This window comes from Podarcis cretensis (assembly GCF_951804945.1).
Source record: "Podarcis cretensis genome assembly, chromosome: 8".
NCBI lineage: Eukaryota > Metazoa > Chordata > Lepidosauria > Squamata > Lacertidae > Podarcis > Podarcis cretensis.
The window spans coordinates 61153283-61178667 of record NC_137177.1 but is presented as its reverse complement, the minus strand read 5'-3'; the positions used below and the strand labels follow the sequence as shown (position 1 = coordinate 61178667).

Below are 25385 nucleotides of genomic sequence, written 5' to 3'. Positions count from 1 at the left end.
ATGCTATTTTTAGGGCTGTATTATTCCACACAGTAACTGTGACCAAGTTTTTTCCTAGAAGAACAAAACTAATTATTTGGTCATTCTTGTTTTGGGGAATGCCCTAAACTAAAGACTTGAGTTGTTACGCTTTACCTTTACAAAATCCCAGTAGTCTTAAAACACAAGTACTTGAATTGCAAGTATCTTAACAGTTACACAGCAGCCTGCAAGTCAGTACAACAAATAATTTGTAACTTTCCTTTATCATACATTTTTTTAAAATACAGGGTATTGCCCATTGGCTCAGAGTTGCAAGGTCACATTTAGTGAAAAACAGATATGTAAACAAAGAAAGCTTAAGAAACCTGTGGATTTATAAAAGGCTAGATGGTAAAGAAACCAGGTGTTCTTCACAAGTAGCAACACTGCAGTTCATAGCTGTTAACATGCACACTGATAATCAGTTTGCTGTACAGGTGCTTGAGTGGCAGACATAGGTCATACAGTGTCAAGTTATATCAAAGTCTAAGAAAAGTTGGAGAGTTCCATTTATAAACCATTTGATCATAAAAATATGGAAGCCATACCTGTAGAGTTAAGAATATATTACAAAAATGTGAAGTGATACTTCTTTCTTCAGCCTGACCTGCAAACAGACCTTGGCCTAAAGTCAAGGAGCACAACTTACAATATTCCATGACAGGACAAGGCAGGACAAAGACACTAGAGAAGTGGGATTTGTGGCTCCTAGTCCAGCCCCTGACCAAGCCACATTCTTCAGAGAACCTTCTTTCTAATGGATAGAGAGAACACCTTGTGTCTAGAGCAGCAGTAACAAACTTGTGGCCCTCCAGATGTTGTTGGACTAGAATGCCTATCTTCCCTGACCATCAACCGTGCTGGTTGGGGCTGATGGGAACTGAAGTCCAACATCATCTCAAGTTCTTTTCTGAGAGGCAACAAGTAGAGAGAATAGATGTTTTGCATTACAATTTCTATAGATTAGCATATGGCATAGGAGCCAACTCCTAGGGGCTGAGGTCCCTTTGGCCCACCCAATAAAATATTTGGGGGGTCACCCCCAAAAAAGTTGATGGGTGTTGCCATTCAAATTGTGTGCATGCACTGTATCATGTGATCATGTGGGGTTGGGCTTACCTGCTCCCCCCCCCCAATATTTTACTCATGTTGGCATCTGGGCTTTGATGGCTTGGGCTGACTAGTAACCAATGCTACTTGTGGGGAAAGAGCTCAATGAATGGTAACCAATCGCAGGTTAACGCTTTTTGCCTTTGAAGATGGTCAGGGAAGCCTGAGCATTGTGGCACTGGAGAACCTTCCAACAACAAGGGTACCAAGATTCCTGGTGGAAAGCCTCATAAAGGCATTTGAATCTAACTTGTAAGTAGGCATTCCACACAATATGTAATGAATTTAAATAGTGTTCATGTAATACACACATCATAAAAAAGTTGGCCTAGGGCTTGGCTCAGCTCTGCCATACAGAGTAATCTGAATTCTTGCAACACAGGGGGGAAATGTATTTCTCAACAACTTGCATCACCAAAGGAAAGCAAAAGCTGTTTATTCCACCAACGATATGTGCGGGAAGAACGCTCAGACTGCTTTAGGACACCAACATTGCTGCAAATCTTTTGAAAGACACGGGCCAATATTCTTTCACAGTTAAGTACCTGCAACAATAACGTTTGCACCATGTTAATATGGCAGAAATTGCCTTTCAGCAGTTTTCGAAATCCCTGATGTATTGCTGCAAGAAGATAAAACAAGTCATGGTCTAAACGTTGTTAACACATTTTTCTGATAACCGTCAAACAAGTGTTGTGGTGATGTCTTACCTGTGCTTAGCACAAAGTGCTATCAGTGCATGATAGGATGTTAACACAACTAGAGATTTGGTGTGATGCTGAAATTACCAATGGATTTTCTCTGCCAAAGACAAAAAACTTGATTTTCCTAAAGGAACTGAGTTCAAAGATAAAATTAAAACGCTTTTAAAAGGCAAGAAACCCATTTCATTCATTTCCCCCACAGAACTTGGAGGTCCTGAATATTTGTGCTGGTATGATGTCCTTAAAATCTTGTCCCATTGTCACCAGAAGCAGCCGCCAGTGTACCATTTATTTGCTGGCATAGAAAGCCTTAGGACTGGGCTTTAAGGAGTCAGTAATTAAAAAGGCAGCGATATAAAAATTAGACAAGATGAACCAGATGGAATGCAGTGTAACTCATTTGAGTCTTAATTGGCACTTAACACAATAACTCTAGCTACAATTTGACAAATATGATAACTGCTTTCGATGTTAAGCTATATGGTGTTGTACCCACTTATTTTTTATTATTACTGGAGTAATTAAGCTTTTGACTTGAAGACCAAGAACCTGCAGGAATGAAGCAAGGGAGAGAGTATACACTAATTTATATCTTTGTGTTTGTGTGTGTGAAGCCTCATGCAAAACCTGTTATTCTGTTCTCCAAGCAGATGGGCAGTTCACAAGGAAAAAATGATTTATGAAGAGTTTTTTTTCAGGGGGGAAAAAAACAACAACCCTAAAATAAATGAGCTAAAAAAAAAGAAGGAAAAAAGAATGAATACACATGTCTCCATCAAATTCCGTATGGTACATTTTTGTACATTCACATACATTATATTTATATAATATTTACACACACCCATTTCACCTTCAAAAGCAGATTAGAAGTCCATTGATAATGAGCCTTGAGCAGCGTCCTCTCGACCCCTCACGTAGATTTCGCAAGGGATCTCTTCCATCACCCTGTCCTCTATCACCTGCTCTGGACACTCGTGAGCCTGTTTGAAGGTATAGCTACTTTTTTTGAAAGTGCTATTGAAGGTCTTCATTGGCTGAGGTTGTGCAAAATCGTTGCGGAAAGGAAGTTCCATGGAACTGAGGTTGGTCCTGCTTTGCTTTACAGTTGCGGCTTGGGAGCCACAGTGGTGGTCATGGATGCACCTCGAAGCTGTTGAGGAGCGTCTCATTTTCTGGTAGTTCTCAAGTTCTTCAGACAGGTCGGCCAAGTCGGCGGAGATCTCTTTGTCTCTCAGGGAGAAGAGCTCGTAATGAGGTGGGTCAAAAACCTCCTGGAAACCAGTTTTGTTGAACGTGGTTTTGCACGCCATCACCTTCTTGCGGGGCTGCTTGACCTGCACCAGGATCGAGATGATGAGAAGGACCAAGACGATTCCTGAAGTAATACCAATTATTGTCCCATGGGTTTTGGTGATTTGCTCAAACAGCCCTGTTTTTTTCTTTTCTAAAAAAAAAAGAAAAGAAAAATGGAACGAAGCAGCAACAAGCAATATTAAGACTGTCATATGACAATATTAAGTCCGTCACCCAACAGAGAGGGAGAAAACCCTGCACTCTGCTTTTAAAAAAAAAATCCAGCTTTTGCTGCTGAACTGTTTTACATGTTTTATCTGCTATCTTTCGCCCTGTTTCCTCAAGGTTGAACCGGTGTGGAGCAGAGTAATCATCACCCAGGAATTCTAAAACTTAACAAGTTTTTTGTGCAGTTTCTACCAGCTCCAACTTCTTCACTTCTTTTATTTACATAGGAGCTGCTTATGTGGGAGATTATGGTCGCAAGCAGGGCAACTAACTATGAGGGCAACGCTACATAAGAATACATGCAGAGCCTTGTGGATCAGGCCATGGGCCCATATTGGCCAGTATCCTGTTCTTGCAGTGGACAAGCAGGTGTCTGTGGGAACCCAACAAGAATGGTTGGAGTATGTCAGTTTGCATTTCTTAGTGCAGAAAGTATTGATCTCAGCTTTCCTATTATAATTAATTCAAGAGGGTTCTGGAAGCTTCTCTGTGTGAAAGAAACAAGCAGAAGGTTCATGATGTTTAGGTTATACCTTCTGAGAAGCTGAATACAGCTGACTTAAACTGGTTCTGTTCTCTCTTTCAGGCAAGGTCATGCTGACTATAAAAGTAGGACCAGAAGGAGCCTGGGTTTCACTTTCTCTTTCTATCTCTTTTCCCTCTGGTGTGGTGTTCTGTATATAGCGTTAAGGTTTAGACTTATTGTAAGTTAAAGTTAAGTCTGCTGCAACTGGATTTCTTAAGGACAGTGCCAATCCTGATTGTATTGGATTTGCGACCATTATGCTCATTTGCCTTCAGTAGCAGTAAAGCTCTGCTGGATGAAATATTAATTGTCTATTATTATTATTTTAATCCTGCAACGTGTTTAAGTTGTTACTCTGCTAACTATACATTGGAATCTACTCTGGATCAATATTGAGTAGAATTTCATGACAGAGTACAAGAGCACTCCCCACCCCACCCCCCATGATTTCCTGGCATTCAGAAACATTGCAGCCTTTAACCCTGGAAACAGAAAATAGCCATCATGACTAGTAGCCACAGACAGCCCTCTCCTCCTTTTATCTTTGTTTTGATGACTGGAGGGTCGGGGGAAGAGACGGGCCACAACCTGAAGCGCTAAAAGTTAACACCACGTGACAAAAACCATAAAGTGATGTGAGCACTTCATATGAAAGCACACAAGATGGCACTAGCGGACTGCAGTAATTTTATATATCTAGCTACTTAAAGAGAAAAAGGGGTGGAAAAGCAAGCTTTAGAAGAAAAGGTCATTCTTCTGTATGGCAAGAGGCACGAGCATGAATAAAATAAGATATTCAGAAGGGGTATAGTGACATTATTATCTCTTGGGTATTAAAAAGAAAAGTCCATTCACATCTACAGACAAAATATGAATAGTAATTTATTTCAGCCCAGAGGATGGTGTTTGGCTCCAGCCACGCAACAAACGCTAGAACAGATTTCTGAACTGAAAGGACACAGGCAACATATACAGAAGCATCATAATTGTTGCCTAGAGAATTGTTGGTAAAAAGGCCACCCCGACTAGGATTGATTCATGCTAGCAAGCTGGAGGTTCGTTAGGAAAAAGATTGTTGTAAATGATCCAGAGTTGGTCTGTGGCTGATTTATTTTTGTTAAGCTATAAAACAGGAAACCGAGTCACTGTGAGCAGAGAGATATAGTGTTGCACAGTAAGTGCATCTGTATGGTTTACTAACTCAAATGAAGGTGCTTCAAGGTGAAGAAACAAATCACAATTGATACCGAGCTAGAAAATGCAGCTTAATACATAAATAATCCAGAACTGCACTTCAAGTTTAATGTGCACTTTGCCTTATAAAGTTTAGGTAGGCAGATCTCCATTAGGGAGAATAATTCTATTAAATTTTAATTTTTTTGCTTATACAGTGGTACCTTGGTTTAAGAACAGCTTAATTTATGAACAACTGGATTAAGAAGGCTGCAAACCCAGAAGTAGGTGTTTGTGAACTTTGCCTTAGAAGGGGAACCTGTTTTGCTTCCTGTTGAGTGTGTTCCACTTGTAAATTGAATCCCCCGCTGCTATGGGAAAGCATGCCTTGGTTTAAAAACGCTTTGGTTTAAGAACGGACTTGCAGAACAGACTAAGTTCATAAACCAAGGTACCACTGTAGTATTTTGGTCTCAGAACCTGACCTTGACTCATTTGAGAGACGGGGGGAATCAGAAGGCAGGCAGCCCCAGTTGCCCCTCATAGCAACACACACTCACCTTTGCAGTGGTTTTCATCCCATGGGTATGCACAGTTTTGAATGCCGTTGCAGACTAAAGAATTATTGATGCACATGTTGCTATGGCAAAAGTATGTGCTGCCTGAGCAGGGGGCTATGAAGGAAGGGGAAAAGAGTTATGAGTTACCCAAACTTAAGAGTGATAGATAGATAGTCACTTCCAGTGCTTTTCTTCTAGGAAAAAGGGTGCCGGTACTCTCCATGAACTTGTTACAGTAAGTGCCACACTTTTAACCAGTGGGGGGGGAAGGTACCCTTGAGTACCCCCCCAACCCCCAACAAAATAAAACACTGGTCGCTTCATAATTGGACTTAGAATTTAAGGAAGAAGAAGTCTTCTGCATGCTACAAAGTGGCACATTCATAATAATCCCACAGCTGTGACCACTAAAGTACAGCATCAATCTGCAACTGTTGAGTTGGAATATTAATGGGTGCAATTCCCCGGAAAAAAGGAGGAAACTATTTCATATATTGAAAAAAGAACAATTGGACATTATTTGTTTTCAAGAAACACATGTGACTAGGCTCCACAGAAAAGTGCTAATAAATAAAAGATTAGGCCAAGAATTTATTTCTTCGGATCGAGTTAAGAAAAGAGGAGTGGTGATCTATGTAAAAGAGAGCCTGTCACCTAAATTTTTGTTCAAAGATGAGCAAGGAAGAATTTTGGCAATCGAGATACAATACCAAGGAGAGAAGTTTTTGATATTAGGAATTTACGCACCAAATGAGGGGAAATCGGAATTTTATAAGAAGTTGCATGAGAGCGTCCTGGACTATCTGGACTATGACAACATCATTATGATGGGAGATATGAACGGCGTGGTATCAACCAACATGGATAAGTCACATAATCAAAATGTTACAAAAGATGGCAGACTACCTAAGACCTTTTTTTTTTAATAATAATATTTATTAAATTTTTGTATAACCAATAAAAAACATACATAATAACAAAATATTTTCCATTATCCACATTTCATTCTCAACTTTGGACTTCCTCACATCTCTTGTTCCTGCTTTCTAAACATAGATTTTACCAGCAAATTATTAACTTAATTTAATTCATATAATATAATTTTCCAATATTTAATGTCTCAAATTTTGGGATTTAACAAACTCTTATTGAAGCTTAATCATAAAATATTACTTATCCAAAATTTATCTTTTCATCTACCAATTAAATTTAAATTTATATTCTTTATAACTAGTTTGTTGGAGCCATGTTTTTGCTAATCTTACATCTTTCTTAACATTCATACAATTTACAATATTTTTGTAGATAGTCCTTAAATTTCTTCCAGTCCTCCTCCACCAGTTCTTCTCCCAGGTCTCGGATTCTGCCAGTCATCTCCGCCGGTTCCATATAGTCTATCAGTTGCATCTGCCATTCTTCCAGTGTGGGTAATTCTTGAGTTTTCCAGCTTTTAGCGATGAGTATCCTTGCTGCTGTTGTAGCGTACATAAAAAAGGTTTGAACTGACTGACAATATGGACTTGATTGACATCCCAACTTAAATTAAGAGAGACTTAGAAACTTGGACAAGATTGAAACTTTCCTTGTTAGGCCGAATTGCTGCTGTAAAGATGAATGTATTGCCAAAAATGCTGTTTTTATTTCAAACATTGCAGATTGTGGACAAAACAGAGTGTTTCCGGAAGTGGCAGAGAGATATTTCCAAATTTGTCTGGCAGGGCAAAAAGCCCAGAATTAAGTTTAAGATATTAACTGATGCGAAAGAAAGAGGGGGCTTTGCCCTGCCAGACTTAAGGCTGTATTATGAATCAGCAGCTTTCTGCTGGTTAAAAGATTGGCTGCTTCTTGAGAATACTGATGTATTGGATTTGGAAGGTTTTGATAATGCGTTTGGTTGGCATGCATATTTATGGTATGACAAGGTTAAGATTAATAGGAATTTCAAGAACCATATCGTCAGAAAAGCATTGTTTAATGTCTGGACAAAATACAAAGACTTATTGGAAAACAAAACTCCAAGGTGGCTTTCACCATTGGAAGCTAAGGCCCGAAAAAGACTCAATATGGAGGCCAAATGGCCGAAATATTGGGAAATATTAGAAAAAGATGGAGACAACTGGAAATTGCAGAGTCAGGAGAAAATGAAAGACAAAGTGCGAGATTGGTTACATTATGCTCAGATTAAAGAAGTTTTTAAACTTGATAAAAAGCTAGGATTCCAGGTGGAAAAATCGAAGTTAGAAACGGAACTGTTAGAGCCTAAGACTAAGGTACTTTCAAGAATGTATAACTTGCTGTTAAAATGGAACACACAAGATGAAATGGTTAAATCGGCTATGATAAAGTGGGCACAGGACATTGGGTACAATATTATGTTTGAGGACTGGGTAAAATTGTGGACTACTGGGCTGAATTTCACTGCATGTAATGCTTTGAAAGAAAATGTAATGAAAATGATATACAGATGGCACATGACCCCAGTCAAACTTGCAAAAATATACCACTTGTCTGATAATAAGTGTTGGAAATGTAAGGAAAATGAAGGAACGTTCTTTCACCTTTGGTGGACTTGCCCTAAAGTGAAGGCTTTCTGGGAAATGATATATAATGAGCTGAAAAAGGTATTTAAGTATACCTTCCTTAAGAAACCAGAGGCCTTCCTTTTGGGTATTGTTGGCCAAGGGGTACTAAAGAAGGATCGAACATTTTTTATGTATGCAACAACAGCAGCAAGGATACTCGTTGCCAAGCATTGGAAAGCTCAAGATCTACCCACACTGGAAGAATGGCAGATGCAACTGATGGACTATATGGAACTGGCTGAGATGACGGGCAGAATCCGAGACCTGGGAGAGGAGACGGTGGAAGAAGATTGGAGAAAATTTAAGATTTATTTGCAAAAGTATTGTAAATTGTATGAATGTTAAGCAGGATGTTTGATCATAAACAATTGGGCACCATGGAAACAAATGAAGTGAATTATGAAGATAAGTTAAATTTATGAAAAAACTAAATTTTTAGATAATTATTGGGTTAATCTTAATGCACTGAAGAGGAAATAAACATATCTAAAATTTAAGATATAACATTGTAAAAAGGGATTTTAAGGTGGGGATAAGGTGAGAAATTGCTGGTTTAATTTTTATAAATTTGGAACGTAGGAGCGGGAGATGTGAGGAAGTCCAAGGAGGATCAGAAAATATGTTATGACACATGACATTTCTGTATGTTTTATTTTGTTTGTTGTATTTAAAAAATCTTTAATAAAAATTATATATAAAAAAACAACAACAACAAAGATTGTGTTAAGAGCACCAGGGGGCAGAGTGGGAGCTGCAATTATGGGTGCCAGCTTAGGTTTGCAAGGGCAGTAAAGAATGGACAGAAATCAACTGGTCAGCTATGCATCCACAGTAACCCGCCCTCAGACCTTAGGGTGAAGTGTAGGCAATAAAATACAGTATAAATATAATAAATAAATATTATAGCAGCTGCAACAACAATAAATAATACATATTCAGTATATAAGCATACAGCTGCTATGTGAATTAGGACAAATGCATACTTGAAAACGTGTCATGCAGGTATAGGAATCAGATATCTCTGATTAGCTACAGTTCCTTGTTGGGTGTGCTCTTGTGAGCACCCTGAAATATGCTCCACTGAGAAATACAACATGTCCCTCCCAGAGAACTGGTATTTTTTAAAAAACAAACGAGGCTATGAAAATAAAGCTTGCTTCAGGTTGTGTCCTTACTAAAAAAAAATAAAATAAAGTACAGCATCAATCATACACAAGCACACAGAGTATTTATTCAAAGCAGCATATCAGCGCTATTCTACCCTCTCACCCCGGCAATGATCTTTGGGTGGTGTTTATTTTGAGGGTTATTTTGTTGTAAATACAAGTGTTCTAGCATTTTTCTTTACTGTGCTTTCCCCAGCCTAGTCAGTGGTTGAAAATGGCCAATGCTTTTAGTTATGAGTCATATTCTCTAAATTATAACACTTTTTGCCTTGTTGTTTATTGAGGCTTAAAGTGTAAAGCTGATTATTAAGGTCAACAACCAATTAGGTATCACATTAATGCAATTTAAAGTTAATTACGCTTCTTGCTATTTCCAGCTGTTCTTAACCATGAGACTTAGTTTAAGGAAGGCAGTGACTCCGAAGTTTCCAGGAGACTGCACTGAAGACTAGATTTAGATCAAAGCGGTCAATGATTTCAGATAGACTTCCAGTTTCAAAATGCCCAATCTGTTAAAGAAGAAACCCTGTTTCCTTCTATACTCTAAAAGCCACATTCATTATTCATCCTGCAGTTCTGCCACAAATAAAGGAACAGGACTTTTCCAAACACAGAGGTCAACCGCCCCGCTCTAAAGAGAGAACACAACACTGTAGAAGTGTAGCTGTTCTATAGCAAGGCAAAGCTTGCAAATGACATCTGAATCTCGCAATCGCCTTCTCTTAAAAGATTCCAGCTGATGAGTCTTACATGATATTTTATATGGTTTGGAGTCACCCACTAATATATAGCAAAAGTAGTGTCCGTAAGCAGTCATTGTCAATTCCGTACATTCATGGAGTAAACAGAAAACAGCTCTGAGTTTAAAGTTCTAAACAATATTTTGCCATAGTTCCTAAAAGGATGCATTACAGTACACTTACGGTCCACGAATGATGTGAAGAGCATTCTGAACCTGCTCAATCTACTGCCTTCGTCGGCCCACATTCGTACCACCCCAATTCCGGTCTGCAGCATCACATCGTTAGCCACCGTGCTGCAAAACTTTGCTTTCAGGTTTTCGATAGAACTGCTCCCATCATACACAGCCACAAAGTTTCTCTTGCATTCATTTGAATGTTCCATCTGGTAGTCTAGAAACCTCAAATATATCTGTTGGTAAGGGGCAGGGGAAAGCTTTTAAAAGAAGTAATAATAATAATAAAACTAAAAGCCAAATATGTAAACATTATTTTCAATTTTAAAAGTTTACACATTTCGTTTAGATGAAAGGCGCAAACAGCTTGTAAATATATTTTAGGCATATATAAATATAAACTTGCAATTTCCAGCTATACTCCTTACCCTGCCATTCTCATAATAAGCCTGATTTTTTAAAAAAACAGTGACTAACAGCCATTCCATGCTTAAATAAACATGGTACTTTTGCAGACAAACAGAATAAATATATTTTCCTCAAACAATTCACGCCATTAGCTCACCTAGTCACATCTGCATTTACATGCATACCTGTCAATGGTACTGTCTGGTTATTAGATGGATATTTATTTCCAGATGGAATTTTAGCCGTAAAGTGCTAAAACACAAGATAAGCCCAGTAGCATTTTGAATCCTGACAAACTTAGAGCTTGATACACCATAAATAATCCAATCAAAGCACTGCGAGTTAGGAAGATAATTCAATTCAATAAGCGCAGAACTGAAGATATGCATTCCAGCAATATTCAATGAAATTTATAAATAAGCATCAGATATTTCAAATATAGATGAATTGGGAGGGATATAATTTGATTTCTTACTCTTGGAATACAAGCTGCGATGTCGATAGCTTACAGTGCTTTAAGATTCACAAATCAATGTGAACAGCAAGTATATTGTTTATATTCCCTTATGCACTACTCTTAAATAGTTTTTTTAAAAAAACAAAACAGAGCAAAACAAAAGCACCAGAGAACTTTTATGGATGTGTGTGTATGCTGTTGTCATGGTCCTACCTAGTTCTGGGTATCTAAATTGTGGGGAAACTTATGCACAGCATCAAGCCCTTTTCAAATTAATCTGCAAGTTTAACCACAGATTGGGTGGAGATGTTATTGAATGTTAACCAAGAAAATAATTTCCCATCATAGGCTTGTGTAGAGAAGATGCATTGTGGTGTCAACTAGAAAAAGATGCCAAGATTTGAATAAGTATATTGAAGCTAGACTGGTTACAGTTTTCTTTAACCTGACATAACACAACAAAGCATGCAATTTGGTAAATGTGAAGACTATTTTGTTGCACCCTCAAATAGTCAACAATCTGCAGTATTAAAATATAGATCTGAATCAGAAAACAAATTAAAACTATAGCAGAACCACCCTGGCCCAACCAGATTCCATGAGATTTTGAGAGTTATGTAGTTTAGGAGCTACCTAGCAAAGCTTATTAAGTTTGGAAAGAAATGTTCGGTTACGAAATGTAACAGTGGTGTCCATTAAAGCACTGATGAATAGTTTCCAATATGTTGCACAGCATAGTATTTTAAACTGAGTAAGTTGTCTTGTAAGCATGGCCCAGGGCTAGGCCCAGGGTGTTTTGCTGCCCTAGGCAAAACTGAAAATGCCCCCCATTGGCATGCATGGTAGCCTGGGGAGTAAAAAGAGGTAGGCAGCAGTGGTTGTGGGTAGATCTACCACCTGAGGTGACTGCCTCATCCCACCTTATGGGTCTGCTGGCCTTGGCCTGGCCCCATAGCAAAGGGATTTTTCTGATAAAAGAATACTATTTCCATGCATTTGGACCAACACCTAAGTTAAATCTAAAGAATAGTAACACCAAAGAGGAAAAATAAATCAGACATTGGAGCCGAGTTGGAAGAAACCATATTCAAATATTTATATCCATCTTTTGACCCCCACAACCACTAATGGCTGGTTTCTAAACAGCAGAACGGTGCAGATTGGGTCTGAAAAAGTAACACTTTTTTGTGCACCAGAAGCAGTCTGTGAAACCAACATCTGTCTTCGTTTCTCATTACCACCAACAGGTAATTAATTTAAATGAACGAGATGCAATATGCAAACCATTACTAATGGCCATTCCCAGTTACTAATGACCTGAGAGCTCATTACACAGTGAATGATTTGGAGGGCCCACCTTGGCATTTGGAGTGGCCTTGATGGTCCATATGCAGTCAACAGCCTGCCCAGGCTTTGTTTTCTCTTCTTGTTCCACCTGACTGGAGCGCACAATCCCATCAGCCCCTGAGAGCTCAAACTGGCAATCTAAAGCGAGGCAGACACAATGTGCTGTCAAATTAAAGGTAAGAGAAATTTAAAAATCTAATATGCAAAAGAGATTAGTACTGCAATACTAGACCTGGGATGGGATTTAAAATACCTCCTAGGTATGTGAAGTCAGGATCTGTAATGAAGAAGAAAAAACATAATGATTCAGGATCTGTAATGAAGAAGAAAAAACATAATGATTGGCCTGGGAGAGCTGAAGGTTTAAACAGAAAGAAGGACCTTCTAGATGCCAAAAAAATAATAATAATATGGTACACTAGGATACTGAACTGAGGGGAGACAGGTTCCTTATCACTCAGTAACATATGTACCTTACATTTCAAGCTCTATAATATGACTCCAAACAGTCATGGCTTCACCCAAAGCATACTGGGAGCTGTCATTTGTAAAGGGTGCCAAGAGTTGTTAGGAGGCCCCTATTCCCCTCCCAGACCTACAATTCACAGAGTGGTTTAACCACCAGTCCCTCTTCCCAGGGAACTCTGGGAATTGTAGCTTTGAAAGGAGAATGAACATGCACACAACTCTAATCATATCTGCATGGTGTGTGGATTTATATATAAAATGCCAGTTTCCACATGTGTATGTGGAGTGAGTGAATGAACAAGAGAGAGATGCCAATTTCCCTATTTAAGGATGATTTTAAGTTTCAAGGCCTACAAGGCACCCTGTCATTCACAATCTTGGTTTGTGAATCTCTGCTTCTGGATAGCTGTGTTTACCCTCCTGCAGTCATGAGCACAAGAACATTAAAGAGAAAGTTCTGCTCCATGATTTTTATATGCAGCCTTCAACAATAACCAATTCTGAGCAAAATATATTGGGTTAATATTGATTTACCCAACTAAATTCAATACCAGTTGGGCAGAATCTCTAACAGGCAAAGAAAGGAACAGCATATATTTTTTTTACCTGGTATAAACGAATATTTTGCTTTAAATCCCTGTCCTTCTAGTTCTTCATCTGAGGTAAACTTTATCCACATAAATCTCCCTGTTGACCTAATTAGAGTAGGGCTTTTTAGACCACAGTAGCGATCAATGAGTGGGGAGAAACCAAAAGGTCCATCTCGAACTTCGAGGTGATCAAATCGACATTCAAATGAAGGCTCTATGTAGTATGGTTCATCAAAGGTTAGCTCTATTCTTTGCCGTGGGGCAGCTGTGACAGAGTAAAAACAATCTAGATCAATATAACTTTCAGCAACAATGAATTAAAACAATTTCCAGAAAGACGTGAAGTTTTGTATTTCTCAGCATAGGTGTGGAGTTAATTGGTATTGCAGTCCTAGCATGAATATAAATATAGATCTTCACAAATAGAATTTAAGATGCCTACACAGAAATTAAGTCTGACTGACTTCAATGGTTTTAGCTAGTTGGGCACAGGATTGCAGCCTAAACATTATCCAGAACATGCACACAAATGACACATGTGTTAGAGACACATGAGCGCCATGAGTTGGTTGCCTCTAGATTTGATGCTTTCGTTCTGGAATTTGTCCCATGCTGAAATTCTTAAAAAGAAAAAAGCACAAAGCAACTTTCTGAAAAAACACCTATTTGCACATTTTTAACCTATTTTACATGAATAATTCACAAGGCTGCAAAAAACACACATACCCAGAACAAAACCTCATCAGTTTATGCAACAAAGTAACCGAGCCAGCAATCAACAGAAATAAACCTAATACCTAGGATATTACTCTGATTAAAGCACTTGGTTTATATTGCAGGTTCATGCCAGCCTGAAATTCAAGATTTCTTCCAAAATACTGACTCATTCAAGTGTCAGTTTCAATATGAGATTGCAATGTTCAGCAAGGTGGAGGATGTAAACATCTCCGGAAGAAAAAGCTGAATGCAAGAATGCACAGTTAGATAGGCTGTACCATTTCATCCGGTACTGGCATGCTATATTCATTACATACCTGTAAATACACCATCGTGGAACCCAGGGTGGTACATGCAGAGTTTTCCCAGACACTTTCCCATCCACGGCCAGACCTGATTGACTTCTGCTTGGTGGTCTTTCACACTACCAACTGGGTCTACTCTTGTATTTATTATTATTAACAATTTGCCTTTGGGAAGGTCATCAGCAGATCATTAAAAGATTATACCCATTCCATGCTTTCTTTCCCACTTCAGAGGTATACTGTCTCTGAACATGGGGGCTCCATTTAGCAACTCCCCACTGCTGACAAGTGGGAAACCGCAACAAAATGTTACAGTGCATTTCCAACCCCTAACAAAACTATTCTTGTTTAGGGTTCCAACTGACTTAGAAAGGAAAGTTTGTAGTGCTTCCTGGAGCTGCTTACAGAAAACATCCCCTTGGTACTTTCTCTTGCTGTACAATATATGCTTCCAGGCTTAAACCTGATCACTTTATTGCTGCATCTCATGGTGTATATGTGTGTTCCTGGTGCAGGACAAAATTGCCTTTTGCTTTTCCCCTCTAATAAAACTTCTTCATATGGGAGGTTGAGGTTGAGGTTGTAAGAGGGAAGGCAGTTTTTCTAGCTCTGCAATACATGTTTCACTCCCTCCTCCAATGTTGAAGTTATTAAGTTCTGAAATACTTCATTTCTGTGCTGTATGAAAGCTCAGAAAAGCGACACCACACGTTTTACTTTGGGAACATGACATTTAGCTGTCTATGGGAAACGAAGCCAGCCTGCCATTGTTCTTCTTCGGTTTACCTGATGCAGCTTGGAAAAATCCTAACCAACCTCCTGGTATCCACCTTTGTGTCTTCAAAGGAAGGCCCAGTTTGTGCATCACATTAAACCATAGTTAAAAATAAATGAGCACAGTGTGCTGGTGTATGCTGCTCATTAGTGCCCACTTCACTCCACCCCAGAAGTGGCTCACTGGGTAGGGCACTCACTTCCTAGCAGGTGGGTTATTGTTGTCTATCAGAAAGGAAAGGGGAGAGGCAGTGGGGAGGTTCAGCATGGTGCAAACGAACCAGCATGAGCACTGGATTTGCTCTGCTGGTATGTTTGCACTTCACTGACCCCCCTTGCTGCTTCATCTCTTCCCCTGCTGGTAAGCAACAGTAACCCATATGCCAGGAAGCTACTCTTGACAAGTCACTTCTGCTTCTCCCCCATTCTCCCTAGCCACACCATGTTGGAAACAAACCAGAAGCTGGCTTAGGGTGGTCTGTGAACCAGTGCTTGCAGGTTGTTTCTCTCCAAACATGAGGGGAAGCCAGGGTTTGTTTTTGGTTTACTGTTCAGAACTCACTTTTCACATTCTAACAGAAGCTCTCAAACAAACCACAAGTGCTGGTATGCACATACAGCTTTGGAGATAGATACTGTAAAAAGCAAAGTTTGCACTTTTTGTTTTGTTTTGTTACAATGTGGAAAGTGGGCTTTGTTTTCAGGTTTTAATTTATTTATTTAAAGGAACAACTCACTGACCAGAAAACCCATTATTCCACAGCAGGAAATAACATGGAGACGAATGACCAAATTCTATATAATTATAACATTAATTAATACATTAGTATGGCAACATAAGATTTATTTATTCACAATGTTCCAGAAAAGTACCAAATTTATACCGTATGTAAAAGAATACATAGTAATCATTTTCAGATAAGGAGGACGTGTGCAACTGATTCAATAAATTCGAGCATGGTATAACACATACAGTAGAAAGTCACGTAACAACTGTGTACTTTTTCATATGAGCACCAAAGTCACACTACATGGACCAATGCATCATGAATATTATGGGGTATTGTGGTATTATACTTTTAAGCATGCACAGCCCATTGAGCATGGTATAACACTATGAATGGTGTGACAGACATGCTTTTTCATTTAAATGCCAAATGTGCACTACTCCATTGTGATCATTTTGAGATATGACTCAGTGTGGTGATGCACATGCGCCGCCAATTCAATATTTGAGCATGGTACAACACATAGTGAATGAAGGTTATATGAACACCGTTCTTGAAGTCCCAGTTAAGGAAGTCATTAAAAACACAAGGATAGCTTTGGAGAATCATATAGTTATAATTTTTAGACATTTTAGGCATAATAAACATGCACAAAGTAATGTCTATTCGTTGCATATCAGGGTCATAGAATAAAGCAGAGATTTGGGTAATATGTTGTGAAAAAGTAGCTTCGGTTTTTCATTTGTTAAAAATCAGTGCTGATCCAAGATTGTTTCAGATGATCAAACTGAATTGTTGGAGCATTTCCCCTCACAAGAGCAGAGTGCAGTGCATAAGTCCAGCTTTTTTCCACTTGTAGCTCTTCCCACCCCGTTTCATGCAGTCACAAGACAGTTCATAAGAAGTCAGGGAAGTTAAGGGATTATTGGCCAGAAAGGCTCAAATAGTCCAACATCCATCTGAATCCAGCCTAGCTTATAGGGGAAGCAAGGGCAGGCCTTGAAAATAGTGCCTCACCCCTGATGCAACCACGAAGGTGGACTTCCTTCTTTACATGCTACTCAAAAGAAGCTCACCCTAGTTCATATAAAGAGGGAAAGGCTGAAGCTCAGTGGCAGAGCATCTCCTTTGCAGAAGGTCCCAGGTAGGGCTGTGAGAGACCCTTGCCTGAAACCCTGGAAAGCCACTGACTGCCAGTCAGTGTAGACAATGCAAAGCTAGATGGACCAATAGTCTGATTTGGTAAAAGGCAACTTCTGATGTTTCCAATTTGAAAACATCTTCTTTCTTGTCTTATCCAGATCAGTCCAGCTGCTTGTTCAGTTATAGACCTGTTTGATGAACCTCTCGAATGGTATGCATAGTTTCTTCTGGAATGTTAAATGGGGCCCGTACACTAGTCTTAGAGGTACATCAGCCATATCTGACAGAACATTCCATCTGGACCAGGGTGTCATCTTTGCACGCCCAGCAAATGATGATACAATGCTGCATTCTGTAAGTGTGTGGGATATTGGTGTAACATGTGATTTCCCAGGCTCAAGGCAGGTGCGATTTGTAAGGAGCAGCCAGGTAAACCATTCCATGGCTGCTAGAGATGCAATGAGAATCTTGATTTCTTCAGACATGAAAAATCAGGCATGGTCCTCCTTTACCATCTAATGAAGGAAGTCCTTCCATTTTCCTGGTTCAGGTAAAACCCCTACAACATTCAGTTGCATTTTTACTTTCTGGTCTTGCTCTGGTTGTACTTTGGCAGAAAAGGCTGCTCTAGAGAGGTCCTGTGCCACATCCTGGCATGATGCACTTCGTAGTTGCCCAGGTCATGTGGCATGTGCATACATGTGCAATACAACATGCCCCCATATCTGAAAATGATCACAATGCATTTAGTCCACATTTGGGTACAATTTTTGGTGCTTTCATGAAAGAAAAGGGAATGGTTGTTGTGAAAAGATGAGCTGTGCTGCCACACTTAATGCCAGAAATACATAGGATGCTGTAACTCAGTCTCTCCACATTATTTCCTGCAGTGGAAAGAGAAGATTTTCTCTGGTCAAGACAATAATCCTTAAAAAAAACCAACACACACAAACTTACTTTGCAACAAAAACTTTGTGCAAGCATCATTCCTAATGCCTTTTCTGGGATTTGACTCAGTGTAGTAAAGAGGAGTGGGAGAGGAACAGAGGAGACAGTAATGACCAGAAATACACTGCTCACTTTCATGAAAACCACAATCATTGTGCACCTGTAACAATGAAACTGGATATCTTTATCTGCCTCAGCTGCAATAAAACATGTCTCTCCCATATACCCACAGCAGGCGCTGTAACCCTTCAATGGTTTGACTTTAGCCCTGATGGTGCATTCCTCTATTGTCTCTTGAGACAGACAGATGCCAACAACAACTGATTTAATGTGACTGGATATCCGGATATGGTTGTGTTTTCTTTATGGGATCCATTGCGGTATGGGCACTGCATGTGAATGAAGAGTATTTTCCTGTATCAGTGTTTGAAGTCGGTAGAGAATAATGTATGTATGTGTATCTCAGACAAGATAGTAGCAATGGTAAAAAAAACAAACGCTGCCCTTGCTTAGTTTAATGCTTTGTGGTATTTTCATTTAGAGTCCAAGTGATTTATTTACTCAATAGTTGCCTAGATACCTGGACTGTTGTTTCCCTGGTTTTCTTCCCAATGATATCAATATTTGTTGAAAGATATTTGAAACCTCTGAAACTCTAATCCCCATCTCTAGAATACTCACTATAATCTCTTTGGGGTATTAGAGAGAATAATTAACCCATCTTTCCATGAATTATTATAGTCCTGTTTAGAAGTTTAACTCTCACCCTCCCTATCATAGTCTGGCTAGAACAGGTAGTATTGATATTTCAAGGGAACCCTTCATTGGCACCAATGGAAGCACCCCCTGAAATGCAAATGCTGCCCTCAGAGAAGCAATTTCTACAGGATGGTAGCAGGGAAAGAGAGAACGACAAAGTTCTGCAGTTGCCATTTATTTATTTAAACAAAATTGTCTACTGTTTGTATGCAGTTAACAAAAATATGAAACAAAACATTAAAATTATTAATAAAGAGCTATTTAAAAACATCCACAAGATAATTAAAATCAACAATAGGTAAAAATAGGGCTGCCATATCTTGTAGAACAAAAAAGAGGACAGCCTGAGTCACTGCCAACCCAAGCTGGGGAAAGAAGCACATGAGGCCACGGAGGCAGCTACGTACCTCTTTTCCAGCTTGGGCTGGCAGCGGCTGTGGTGTGTTGTCAGACTCCTGCCAATGCTTTATGGATTTTGTTTTATTTAGATGTCACTAAGTTGTGCTTAAACACGCATACTTTCATCAGTGGAGTACACAAAGATGTAAACAACAATGTCAATACCTTCTAAAATATAGACACACTCCTGGTTGGGTGGGTAGAAATTAGGGAAGTTTGGTGAAGCGAAGTGGCCTCCGTTGCTTGTCCGTACCCAGTCGCTACACTGGGTAGTTGCTAAGCGGTTACCTCCAATATTCTGCCCACCTTTTCAGAAGAAAACACAAGAAAACAATTCATAATAATTCCAGGATATCTCCACAAACAACAATCCCCCTCAGAAAGGCAAGCTCTGGGTACTGGTACGAAGTCTGTGAAATTTAGAGAAGAGTAAAATCTCGTTCGTAACCAAGTTCCAAAACCACCCATTAGTCTGAGACATGAGGATAAGGTCAGTTTAAATCGGAATGAGCAAAGATCGAATTCCTAAAGGATCTCAAAACCACACTAAATGTGAAAATATCTCTAAAGGGAAAGTGCTTGTTTCTTAAAACTGTTTGCTCTTCAAGGCTAGACCAGGGGTCAGCAAGTTTTTTCAGCAGGGGGCCGGTCCACTGTCCCTCAGAACTTGTGAGGGGCTGGATTATATTTGGGGGGGGGGAAATGATGCAAGAGCACCACAAGCCCCAGTGGCTGTTCACCTGTGTCTTGCGAGTGGCAGGGGCTGGCGGCGGAGGGACGATGAGCAGCGTGCAAACGGGCTCTGGAGAGGGGCTGCTTAAAATGGCGGCTGCTTGAGTACTGCTGCTGCTGCTGCTGGCACCAACAAAGCCCAGCCCCCTTCCTCCTCTAGGCAGGGCAGGGAGAAGTCAGGGGGAGGGAGGGAGGGAGGAGGAGGAGGAGGCACCAGTGCCGAGGGAGGGAGAGGGAAAGAATGCATGTGCTGGCGATCCACACGGTGGTTCCCAGACCGTCCGCAGGTCGGATCCAGAAGGTAATTGGGCCTGATCTGGCCCACGGGCCTTAGTTTTCCTACCCATGGGCTAGACCGATCCCACAGAAAGGGCTCCGAGATTGCCAGAGCAAAGACTCCGCTCCATGCTGACACTCAGAGGAAATACTGTTGCTCAGAGGTGGAAAGGCAGCATGCTGAAAAGAACGGGCAGTGTTTTAAGCAGTGCCCATAACTGAGACTCCTGTTCCCTAGACAATTCCTCAAAGATTTCTAGAATTTCAAAAAATGTATATGTTCCACGTTAGAATGCTCACACCTTTAGAAAAAAAATTAACCCCATCCAAAAATTAAGAATTCAGCTAGTTGTTTCTTTTCTCTATAGGAAGAGACTGCAATCTGCTCTTCCTCCCCAAAGACAGAAGCTTTGAAGGCAAAGGTACATATAATGCATATAAACATCTTAAATGTCAACTTATTTCCAAGAAAGCAAGCCAAGTGCTAATTACTCAGCAGTGACTTTCCCCCCACGAATGCTTCTTACCCAGGGAGCAATTAACACACACAGTATTGCCTTGTGAAAAAGTTAATTAGCATAGGCCTTTAACAACAATATGCATGTGAACGTGTGTTGAATTGAGAGTTCTTGTTCTTCAATCTCTATGGTCGCGTTTGTCACAAAACCACCCCAGATATGCACTGTGGCCACAAGCTCCCCACTCTTCTCATTGTGCACCAGCTTCAGTGCAGAAATCCTGGTTCACATTAAGCCAGAGTTCCCTGTAACATCCAAATTGGGTCCCGCCCGCTTAATGTTGGTTAACTAACAAGGATAATAAGCTAGGAACAACATTTAAAATTGCATTAAAAAAATAAAATCAAACTTTTTATGTACCGACATGTAATTACAGCGAGCATTCTCCAGAGAAGTACCTTGAGTCTTTTGGGCCACAGCAATTCCTTCCACGACAAGTATAGTTATCAAGAACACTGGTGAGAAAAACAGAACAGAAAAAAAAACATAGATCTATAAATATAGCAGGAGGCGCTGTATCTTAGCTTCACACCCATCCTGTGAGGCAAGTTTGGGTATCTCAGAGTAACTGGATCAATATATTTATTTAGAAGGGAACACAAAGTAAAATCCCTCAGCTACTTCATCACCGAAACAACTCCCTCCCCCCACTACAACCTTAATTTTCATTAAGTGTTGAGTTTTTCTGAACCAGTAAAGGGACCAGTGCTGTACAATTCCTCTGGCTATTATGCCAATACATCAGTTAAGACCGCTTTCTGAGATTAATTCAGTGTGTGTGTTTTAAACAGCAAATCACATTGAATAACAATTTCTGTACAGAAATGGCCCTGTATAATCAGCATTGATAATAAAAAAGGATTAAAGACATTCATTATTGATGGCTGTGCCATCCAGTTGATGACTGTACCATCAAGAGAAATCTTACTGAGACAGTGGTGGCTGGTACCCATTGATTGGGACTGGTAGGGCAGAAGACAGGGAAAACCCACAATGGGCAGAACCAGAGCCAACGACAAGCAGAGCCAACCAACTCCAGTTTTGTCCTCCTCTTCCTCCCTGCTTCCAAAGCTCCAAAAAGATACATGCAATGCCTGGGCAGATCAATGACTGGAAAAACCCACTAATAAAATTTTGCCATATAGCCAAATGGGCCCAACTATGTATTATTTTTTAGTCCACGGGTAATCTCTTGAGCTTCTGATCGCTCAGTATTCATATTTAGTAAATTACGAACAGCAGGCAATATTTTGGAAGAGTAAGTTTTTCATAAAGTGTGAAAAACTCTGGTAAGAGCTCTTCTGTTATATAATGTGAGTTATTACTTTACAGTGCAGCCCTATGCGTGCCTACGCAGAAGGTAAGTACATATAGGCACAAGTAAACCATGGTCTCAGGTAAGTGCATATAGGACTGCAGCCTGTTTTTTATTTTAGTAATTACCTTTTCCCCACTGCCAGTTTCTATGAAAATAACTTTGTTACCCAACGATATCTAAGTAAGATTGCTTATGTTCTGCTCCCCAATTTCCTTGATAAGCTTTCCTTCTGTTATTGCTCTCTCTTCATAAGGTGATATTTTCTAAGCCACTGTGTGCAGAAAGACTTTATTCAGATCCCAATGAGCCTGCAACAATATTGCCCTGGGAAAAGTTCTGGGTTAGCACCAAACCTTTGGAGGTCTTCATTTTGAAGAAGTAGTACACTGAAGCACTATGTGTTTCTCTTACTCCACCCCAGGCATTGCTCCTCTGTCGTTTCAGACACATGATCAGAAACAGAATCTCTGTTTTACTCATCATATGATCTGCCGTTTTCTGTGAGGTCAAAATATTGTCTCTGTAAGAGTGCAAATAGTATGATATTGAACAAAATGTATATTCTTCTCTGACAGATTGATTTCCCTCTCTCCAAATATCAATATTATTGTTCCTGAGGCTATTTTGTTAATAATCGAGGTGCTTCATCAGTGCCACACTTCACTTTCCCTAATATATGTACCAGCAGCCTTGTGGGACATCTTCGGGAGAAGAAAAGGCTAAGGAGTAAACCCTACACAAATCCAGAGTGGAGTCCCCGAGGCATTTGGATGGTGCCTTGTACACCTCCTTCCAGCAACTCTTGCAGCCAAGCTGGTGCCAAATGTATTGCCTTGCTTTCCTTTGGACCACATCTGCAAGGCTAAGAGAGGGGTCTTGTTGTCTGGGCAACCCAGGACATCCATACACACTGCCCAGGCTTTGCACTTCAGTGCTGCTAATGCAGTGGATAGATTTCACCCCCGGAGGCACACTCTCTTGTCTCTCAACACAGATGGATGCTAACTCCATTTATATCTCTCTCCAATGATTAAAAATCTTTATCTTTTGAAGGGTTGCTGAAGTGGATTATTTAAAAAAAAATCTCCACTTAGTACCCTTTTCATAAACAACTCTCAATCAAGTTGAAAAGCATTCAACTCTGAACTTGAAGCATGGGAAGTCCTTTTCAAAATTTATAATTTGGCAGAATATTCAGTTTATTTGATATGTACGGTATATGTATAATTTGGAATATTTAATGTGATTTGATTGGATTGTTAAAGTGGAAAATTTAATAAAAATGAATTTAAAAAGAAAAAGAAAAGTATTCCTTGCCAAAGAGAAGCCCTCCACCAGTCCAGAATTACCATGCCAATCGCACCATTTTATTGACACCTTGGTTGAGATTAAATATGCACCTAACCTACCTTGTTCATTGTTAACTGGTCATTAGTTGAGGGAAGGGTGTATTTCAGTGACAGAGCACATGTTATGCATCAAAACGTCCTAGGTTTGTGACAGAAGAATTCAAGATTGAGAAAGGGACACGACAAGGTTGCCCAGTCTCTCCATTGCTCTTTATATCGGTCCTTGAGGTTTTGTTAAATATGATTAGAAAGGACCAAGAGGTTAAAGGTATACAAGTGGGAGTTAAACAGTACAAACTGAAAGCATTTGCTGATGACTTAGTGTTGACTTTACAGGAGCCAGAACCTAGTACTAAAAGGGTATTGGAACGGATTCAAGAATTTGGACAGGTAGCAGGTTTTAAGTTGAATAAGATGAAAACTAAGGTTTTAGAGAAAAATTTAACTGTGAATGAGAGAGAAAAGTTTCAGGAGGAGACAGGATTAACATTGGTTAAGAAAGTGAAATATTTAGGGGTAAATATGACAGCCAAAAATGTGAATTTATTTAAGGATAATTATGAAAAATGTTGGACTAAAGTGAAAAAGGATTTAGAAATATGGACAAATATGGACCTTTGGTGGACATGCCCAAGGATTAAAACATTCTGAGAGATGATTTATAATGAAATGAAAAAGGTATTTAAATATACCTTCCTGAAGAAACTAGAGGCCTTTCTCCTGGGCATGGTCGGCCAACTGGTGTCAAAGAAGGATAGAACATTTTTTATGTATGCAACAACAGCAGCAAGAATACTCATCGCAAAATATTGGAAGACACAAGATCTACCCACCCGGGAAGAATGGCAGATGAAGTTGATGGACTACATGGAATTGGCGGAAATGACTGGCAGAATCCGAGACCAGGGAGAAGAGTCGATGGAAGAAGACTGGAAAAAGTTTAAAGACTATTTACGGAAATACTGTAAAATTAATGAATGTTAGAAAAATGTTGGAATGAAGTTATATGGCTTTAGCAGAAATGTTGTAAGGAATTAAGGACAAATAGATTAATAGAGTATTAAAGGGAAAATAAGGTTAGAATGTGAATGTGTTAAGATAAGTATAGGATTAAAAATAGAGGAAGATGGAAAGGAATTGCTGAAAGAATTAATAGAAGTGGAATACAAAAAGGGAGGTGTGAGGAGGTCACGGAAATAAGGGAATGAAAGATAAGATATTGAAACTATTTGATGTGTTTTAAATTGTGTTTGTTTTGTTTTGTTAGTTTAATGTTAGTGTTTTGGTTTTTTGTTTGTTTTTTGTATTGTATTGTATTGTGTTGTATTGTATGGTTTTCATTCTTTGTAGTGTTTAAACTGTTGGAAAAGGTAATAAATATTATTTTTTTTAAAAAAAGGTCCTAGGTTCAATCCTTAGCATCTCTAAGTAGGACTGGGAAAGACCCATGATTTCAGTACAAAACACCATCCTATGTTTCTCCCCAAACTTGGGAACTACAACTCTTTCAGCTTCCAACTGGGGCAAGGGATCTCCAAGGGATCTCCAAGGTGGGCTGCTGTGGAGATGGCAACAGCTCATGCTACTCTAGAAAACTTTCTCACGTACTCTCCTCAGTCTCACACTATGGGAAATTCAGTTCATACCCATCCAGTCCATGTAATCCAGGCAGAAACGTAAACAAAGCTCACATTTTGTGATGGAGGCAGATAGGCACTGGATAGGCTTAGATTTGGATGGAGGGGAGGTTGTAGCCTCCACCTGCCCCTCCATGGTAAAGGGTATCTTGTTAAAAGGATCAAATGGGCATCCCTTGGGGGGCACCCCTATGTGATGTAAGTCATAGGGCGCCCCTCCTGGTTGGGTTTAC

The 25385-nt window shown here is 39.7% G+C and overlaps 1 protein-coding gene across 2 annotated transcripts in view; it reads right to left on the bottom strand.

Annotated features, from left to right (window-relative positions):
- Positions 1–226: 226 nt before the first annotated feature.
- Positions 227–25385, bottom strand: part of NETO2 (neuropilin and tolloid like 2) — a 41978-nt gene continuing 16819 nt past the window's right edge. The window contains exons 2-9 of one of the 2 annotated variants that reach the window (XM_079988847.1): positions 21247–21303; positions 19488–19628; positions 13566–13814; positions 12724–12768; positions 12502–12629; positions 10287–10515; positions 5616–5729; positions 227–3279 (exon numbers count right to left, since the gene is read on the bottom strand). In XM_079988847.1, the coding sequence (XP_079844973.1) occupies positions 2699–3279; positions 5616–5729; positions 10287–10515; positions 12502–12629; positions 12724–12768; positions 13566–13814; positions 19488–19628; positions 21247–21303 (1544 nt within the window). In that variant the 3' untranslated portion in view covers positions 227–2698. The remainder of the gene's footprint in view (positions 3280–5615; positions 5730–10286; positions 10516–12501; positions 12630–12723; positions 12769–13565; positions 13815–19487; positions 19629–21246; positions 21304–25385) is intronic. The other variant, XM_079988848.1, reaches the window with a different exon arrangement.